The sequence below is a fragment of the Cebus imitator genome, unplaced genomic scaffold (assembly GCF_001604975.1).
Source record: "Cebus imitator isolate Cc_AM_T3 unplaced genomic scaffold, Cebus_imitator-1.0 Scaffold51, whole genome shotgun sequence".
In the NCBI taxonomy this organism is placed as follows: domain Eukaryota; kingdom Metazoa; phylum Chordata; class Mammalia; order Primates; family Cebidae; genus Cebus; species Cebus imitator.
This window is the reverse complement of record NW_016107366.1, coordinates 10,412,302-10,419,952: the sequence shown is the minus strand read 5'-3', so window position 1 is coordinate 10,419,952 and position 7,651 is coordinate 10,412,302. Positions and strand designations below refer to the sequence as shown.

At 38.8% G+C, this 7,651-nt stretch overlaps 1 protein-coding gene across 1 annotated transcript in view; it reads right to left on the bottom strand.

Annotated features, from left to right (window-relative positions):
• LOC108303800 (S100P binding protein) overlaps window positions 1-7,651 on the bottom strand; it is a 41,573-nt gene that overhangs the window by 24,588 nt on the left and 9,334 nt on the right. The window contains exon 4 of the mRNA XM_037738212.1: window positions 6,802-6,909. Within this exon, the coding sequence (XP_037594140.1) occupies window positions 6,802-6,909 (108 nt within the window). The remainder of the gene's footprint in view (window positions 1-6,801; window positions 6,910-7,651) is intronic.

Here is a 7,651-nt window from a genome sequence, read left to right as displayed (position 1 = left end):
AAAAACCAACCAAACAAACAAAATACAAAAAAACAAGTGCTGACAAGGATGGGGAAAAATTAGAACTCATGTGCACTGTTTGTAGGACTGTAAAATGGTGCAACTACTGTGAAAAACAGTATGAAAGTTTCTCAAAAAATTAAAAATAGATCTACTGTATGGTCCAGCAATCCCACTTCTGCATATGTATCCAAAAGAATTAAAAACAGGGTCTCAAAGAGATATTTGTAGACCCATGTTCAAAGTGGCACTATTCACAATAGCCAAGAGGTAGAAGCAACCCAAATGTCCACTGACAGATGAATGGATTAAACAAAATGGTATGTACATATACAATGGAATATTATTCAGCCTTAAAAAGGAAGAAAATTGAGTGGTGAGAAAATAGAAAGAAATAAAAAGAAAAAATTTTTGAAAGGAACGAAATCCTGTCAACTTGCCACAATGGATGAACCTGGAAGACATTATGCTAAATGAAATAAGCCAGTCACAAAAAGATAAATATTGTATGATTCCACTTATAAGAGGTATCTAAAGTAGTCATAAAAAAACAAAACAAACAAAAGTAGAATGGAGGTTACCAGAGACTGAGGGGAGAGAAGGGTTAACTGTTGTTTGGGCATAGCATTTTAAATTTGCAAGATGAAGCGGTTCTGGAGATAAATTTCACAACAATATGAATATGTGTAACATTACTGAACTGTACACTTAAAAATGGTTAAGATGATAAATTTTTTGTTAGGTGTATTTTTTGTTTTTAAACACAATTAAAAAAAGATTAATGAGATCATGTCAATAGGAGTAAGAGTCAGCTTGAAGGAACTCCCATTTATCAAATTTGAGACAAACTGAGCATTAGAAAGAAAAAAAAACAAACTATAATTGATTACAACACATTGATTCTTTAAAAAATTCCATGAGGTTACAGTAATGCTAAAAAAAAATAGAAAATCTTTATAAAAGAATGCTAGTTAACAAGTGTAGAAGAAATTATATGTTTAGAAAATAAACTTTTCCTTTTGTTTTTTTTTTTTTTGAGATGGAATTTCGCTCTTGTTGCCCAGGCTGGAGTACAATGGCGCAATCTTGGCTCACTACAACCTCTGTCTCCTGGTTCAAGAGATTTTCTCTCTCGGCCTCCTGAGCAGCTGGGATCACAGGAGCCCACCAACACACCCAGCTAATTTTTGTATTTTTAGTACAGGTTTCACCATGTTGGTCAGGCTGGTCTCGAACTCTTGACCTCAGGTGATCCACCTGCCTTGGCCTCTCAAAGTGCTGGAATTACAGGCGTGAGCCACTCCACCCAGCCAAAAATGAACATTTTCTGGTTTTTTTTGTTGTTGTTGTTGAGACGGTGTCTCACTCTGTCGTCTGGGTTGGAGTGCAGCAGTGTGATCTTGGCTCACTGCAACCTTCACCTTCTGGGTTCAAGCCATTCTCCTGCCTCAGCCTTCTGAGTAGCTGGGATTACAGGCACTCACCACTATATCCAGCTAATTTTTTGTATTTTTAGTAGAAATGGGGTTTTGCCACGTTGGCCAGGCTTGTCTCGAACTCCTGACCTCATGATTCACTCACCTCGGCTCCCAAAGTGCTGGGATTACAGGTGTGAGTCACCGTGCCTGGTGAAAATGAACATTTTCTATGTAACTTTCAGTGCAGTAGCTCATTCAAGCAAGGATCATCAATAAATGCTCAAGCAATTAGATGAACAGTTAGTTGTTGGAGAACAGGATATTCATATGGTACCAAAGCATCACCTCACAGATAATTTACTAATTACAAAGGGGCAAATGTATTTTACAATGGAAAGATATGGCAGTTAACACCTTAACAAACTTAATATTACTATTTGTGGAACAACCTGTCATTAAGTGTCTTATATGCCGCCTAATTTGATTAGGAGGATATAGTGTAGGATGAATACATGATAGTACCTAGAAATTATTCCTGCAAAAAACACTTAATTTAAATCTAATCCCATCTCTGGACCCAGCTTCCAGTTTACAGGAAATACAGAGAATGGAGGAACAAATTAAATGAAACCACAAGAAACAGACAAAATTCAGAATCTGGGACAATCTACAAAACAAGTGACCTAAATTAAACCTCACCAATTATTAAAACAAAATATGTTAAAATTTATCTATCAAATTGATAACATCAAAAATTAATACAATTTTTGGGGGCAGGACAATCTGGTAACATGTAACAGTTTTTTAAATGTTTATATACTTTACCCAGCAATTCCACTTCTAGGAATTCATCCTATAGAAATGAGTTGTACATAAACACTTATTGACCAGAATGTTCACTGCAGCATTACTAATGAAAATGGATGTAATCTAATTTACCAAGATAAAATAATTATACAATAAAATACTTTGTAATCATTGAAAATCTTAATTTCAAATATTTAACATGAAAAGGTCCTTAAAATACATTAAGTACAAAGAAAGCAGATTATAAACTATTAGTATGTAATTTCCCTGTATATGTATATTCTACTTTACAGGAAAGATAATTATCAAAATGTTAATTTTGCTATTTCTAGGTGGCAAAATGGATTTATAGGTGATTTTAAGTTTTTTTCTTTGTAGGAGAGAGAATCATTATTTCTAATGTCTGAAAGAATAAAAAATGGGCCGGGTGCTGTGGCTCACGCCCGTAATCTCAACACTTTGGGAGATCAAGGTAGGTGTATCACTTGAGGCCAGGAGTTTGAGATTAGCCTGGCCAAAATGGTGAAACTCTGTCTCCAATAAAAATACAAAAATTAGCTGGGCATGGTGGCCCACGCCTGTTGTCTCAGCTACTCAGGAGGCTGAGGCAGGACAATCACTTGAACCCAGGAGGGAGAGATGGCAGTAAGCTGAGATCAAGCACTGCACTCCAGTCTGGGCAACAGAGAGAGACTCAGTAACCCCCCACCCCCAAAAAAAAGACTAAAAAATGAAAAGAGAGAACAAAGTTAATTTTCATGATGCTAGACGGCAGAACTAGGAACTACCAATAGAAATTACAGGGAAGCCACATTTAACTCAAGGTAAGGAATAACTTTCTAACAACTAGAATTTTCTAAGCAATGAATAATCTGCCTTATGAGGTAATATGTTTTGCATTATTAGAACTCTAAGCAAAGGCTAAGTGGTCACTTGGCAAAGATACACAGTAGAGATTTATGCATTAGGAGATTAAAGAGAAGCTTTTAATGGTCCTTTTGTACTTTAAGTACTTATAATTTCTTTTTTTTTTTTTTGAGACGGAGTTTCACTCTTGTTGCCCAGGCTGGAGTACAATGGCACAATCTTGGCTCACCGCAAACTCCGCCTCCTGGGTTCAAGCAATTCTCCCGCCTCAGCCTCCCGAGTAGCCGGGATTACAGGCATGTGCCACCACGCCTGGCTAATTTTGTATTGTTAGTAGAGACAGGCTTTCTGCATGTTGGTCAGACTGTACCTGAACTCTCAACCTCAGGTGACACACCAGCCTCGGCCTCCCAAAGTGCTAGGATTACAGGCGTGAACCACCACGCCCAGCCAGTACTTATAATTTCATATAAAGTTTTCCATTTGCAGGGATACCAGAAAGGAAGTGCTTGGTTATTTGCTTTTATAATAAAAGCCCACGTGATACCAAAGAGATTATACTTACATTAGAATAATAGAGTTGAAGGATGATTTACTTTGTTACATTCTACATCAATTTAATATACACACTATTGATAAAGTGAAAGCAGAAAACTAACCCAATGGACAGGATTCAAACTGAACCTGGAAGAACTACATTTGAAATGAATCTACTCCTCACTAATTTCTCTGTGTCTAGTAAGAACCGGAACAATTACACTTTTTCAAGGTTTAATGCAATAAACATTTCAAAAAGGAGGAGGATAAGCTCTGGCTGCACTATAATTCACACACAAATGAAGGAAAAGTGAAGAATATACCACCCACCCCCTGCAATATGATATATAAAAATCTTGGCCGGGCGCGGTGGCTCACGCCTGTAATCCCAGCACTTTGGGAGGCCGAGGTGGATGGATCACGAGGTCAAGAGATCGAGACCATCCTGGTCAACATGGTGAAACCCTGTCTCTACTTAAAATACAAAAAATCAGCTGGGCATGGTGGCACGTGCCTGTAATCCCAGCTACTCAGGAGGCTGGGGCAGGAGAATTGCCTGAATCCAGGAGATGGAGGTTGCGATGAGCCGAGATCGCGCCATTGCACTCCAGCCTGGGTAACAAAAGCGAAACTCCGTCTCAAAAAAAAAAAAATCTTATGATTTTGGATGTAGGAATACTGGGCAATGGGAAGTGACAGAAAAACTTAACATTATACTGGGTTCCTGGAAGGCAGAAGGAAGTGTCAGAGGTCTTTGAAATTTTTTAGAGTAATTGTGATTTTAAAAATAAAAGATACACTTAAAAAAAACAAACAACTTTTTAATTATGGAAATTTTCAAATATACACAAAAGTAGAAAGCGTAATCACCACTCACCTTCATTTCTCAACATTTTTATTGTGATAACCTACCCTTTGTTAGCCTAACTGACTCTCTTTCTGAGAGCTGTTCGGACTTCATGTTAGCTTCTTGAGCTGGACAGACTCCATGTTAGTTTTTTCACTTGCTCTCCTTTTTCTCCCCCTTTCCCCTGAGCATGTAGTCAGGTTAAGCTGACTCCAAGCAGACCCAGGAATGCATTTACCGATAAGATACCAAGTCAAGCGGTACCAGCAGCCCTTGGGAACGCAGATGTTGTTAAGTACCAAGATCCCCAGTCTCTATAAGTTCTATGTCTTTTTTAACAGCTTAAGCCCCTGCACCTGGTACTGTTTACTTCTTATGTAAACTAGTTTATCTTTTAACTTTTTGCTTGCTCTGCTTCTGTAAAAAATTGCTTCAGCTAGGTTCCCCCTCCCTTTTCAAACTGGGGTATAAAAAACCACATAACTCTTTCTTCGGGGCCTAGAGAATTTTCTTTAAATGCTCCAAATGAGAGAGAAAATGTAACTGGATATCATCAGTGTCAACTGCCTAGGATATAAAAAAAGGAGTCAACTCACACAGTGAAAAGCAATGACATGGCTAGGCCTCTTCCATAGAGCTCGATATAGACGTATTTCTTTTAAATTTGCCTCTCCAATGATGGAGGGGAGGGGAGGGGTAGGGAGGAGAGGTTTCTCTACTTCTACCGTACCTAAAACAATTTAAGCAAAGGGATCTCACAAGCACAGGGCTAAGAAATCAGTATGAATAATATTTGGTTGCTTATGAAATACTGAATAAAAAAATAAAAGGATAGAGGATAAAAAAATTCTTCTGACTGGTGTATCAGAGTTCTAAACCTTTCACTCATAGTGTTACAAAACAAACAAGAAAAAACTACTAAATGATTCAGAATTTGTTAAATAAAAGAGTCTCCTCTCCTCTGCAAAAGCACCAAAAGTTCTCCTAAAACCCTCCCTAGTGATTTACAATAGATCTGAGTAATTAAACTAATTATCTTCTCTGTGGAGCCCACCTAGGGTATCCTCCTTCCCCATCTTCCACTTTTCTCAAACACAAGCAGAAGGGCTCCTTCCCTGCTCCTACTGTGCTTTATATTTAATTCTATTAGAGCATTAATCAATACTTCAGTGTAATTATCTTCTTTTCCGGACTATGAATTCCCAGGGCGATAAGACCCTATCTTACTCCTCTTTACATTTCCAATTCCTTATCTTTAAACCTACCACCACTGAAATGAAAAGTTTTCTCAATGAATAGAGATGACAGAATATGGAGTTATTTTTTAATTTTTTTTGAGACAGTCTCACTCTGTCACCCATGTTGGAGTGTGGTGGCATAATCTTGGCTCACCGCAACCTCTGCCTCCTGGACTCAAGTGATTGTTGTGCTTCAGCCACCCAAGTAGCTGGGTTATAGGCATATACCACCACTCCAGGCTAATTTTTTTTTTCCCTGAAAGAATATGATTTGACTAATTTTTATAGTTTTAGTAGAGATAGAATTTTGCCATGCTGGCCAGGCTGGTCTTAAACTCCTGGCCTCAAATGACCTGCCCGCCTCTGCCTCCAAAAGTGCTGAGATTACAGGCATGAGCCACCATGCCCGGCCTGGAGTGATCTTTATAAGAGTATAAAACCTCTCTAACCTTTTCATCTTCAGTTCTTCCCATAAGTCTCCACTTCAGGAGTTTTCCTATCAGCCAATAGTTCAGGCTGAATAACATGGACTGTAGTCTCTTGAGAACTGGAGAAAGAATGTAGTCACTTTGGTTTGCAATATCTTCTAATGAAGTGAGGGGAATACAACTTGAATGATCTGGAAAGTAGTTAAACCTTTCAAGAGCTTTTATTCAGAAGCCAAAATGCAGAACAGTGTTTGAAATGCCTGCTTTTACATTGAAATGCTGAAGGTAACAGGGAAAATAAAACATTTCAAAAACCAATAACTAATAAGCAGCATCTGGTTGTCCACTTCTACTATTTTTCAGACAAAAATTCCCTAGCAAAAATGTACAGGTCTGGGTTAAAGCCTCAACCACGAGGGAGGCACCTTTCATGTACTGTTTTAAGTGTGCTTAGATTCCTCTCTAATACTAGTTAACCAAACCACTTTGAGAATTATCTGGTTAGGCAATCCCTTGAAGTGCAAATCTTTCGGTAAGGAAGTAATCTTTCTCAAGAATTTAAGAAAATTCTAAATAATCTCCCAGTTTAAGCTATGTTACACTGGAAAGAAAAAGTCACATCACATGCTTTATATGCCTTTCTTTGGTTACCATGTTACCTTGGTTAGAGTCCTCTGGGTCTTCTATATGAGCAATGACACTCCTGAGATAAATCTCCTTCTGCTGTTCTAGATTTGACTGTGAAAACGTCGGAACATTAGTCCTTGAATGAAGCAAACCCGAAAAAAGAAAAACAGCCCATTAGAACCAGGAACGTAGACAGAAAATTCCCTTTATGATCCAGGGGCAGAAGATAGTATTAGTCACATAATATAAAGCTAAAATGGAGTATGGAGTCAAGAGAAAAAGAAAGAGAAGCTGGGTGTGGTGGCTCCTGTCTGTAATCCCAGCACTTTGGCAGGATTGCTTGAGGCCAGGAATTTGAGACCAGCTAGGGCAACATAGTGGGACCCAAGAAATTTTTTTTTTTTTTTTTTTCTGAGACAGAGTCTTTCTCTGCCATCCAGGCTTGAGTGTAGAGCCGTGATCTCAGCTGGCTACAACCTCTGCCTCCCAGGTTCAAGCAATTCTCCTGCCTCAGCCTCCTGAGTAGCTAGTACTACATGTGCATGCCACCACACCCAGCTAATTTTTATATTTTTAGTAGAGACTGGGTTTCACCATGTTGGCCAGGATGGTCTCGATCACTTGACCTCATGATTTGCCCGCCTCAGCCTCCCAAAGTGCTGGGATTACAGGTGTGAGCCACCATGCCCAGCCTAATTAAATTTTTTAAGCAAAGTAAATATAATAAGTATATAATCAAAATAATTTTTAAAAATCTCACTGTAGGCCGGGCGCGGTGGCTCAAGCCTGTAATCCCAGCACTTTGGGAGGCCGAGGCGGGTGGATCACAAGGTCAAGAGATCGAGACCATCCTGGTCAACATGGTGAAACCCTGTCTCTACT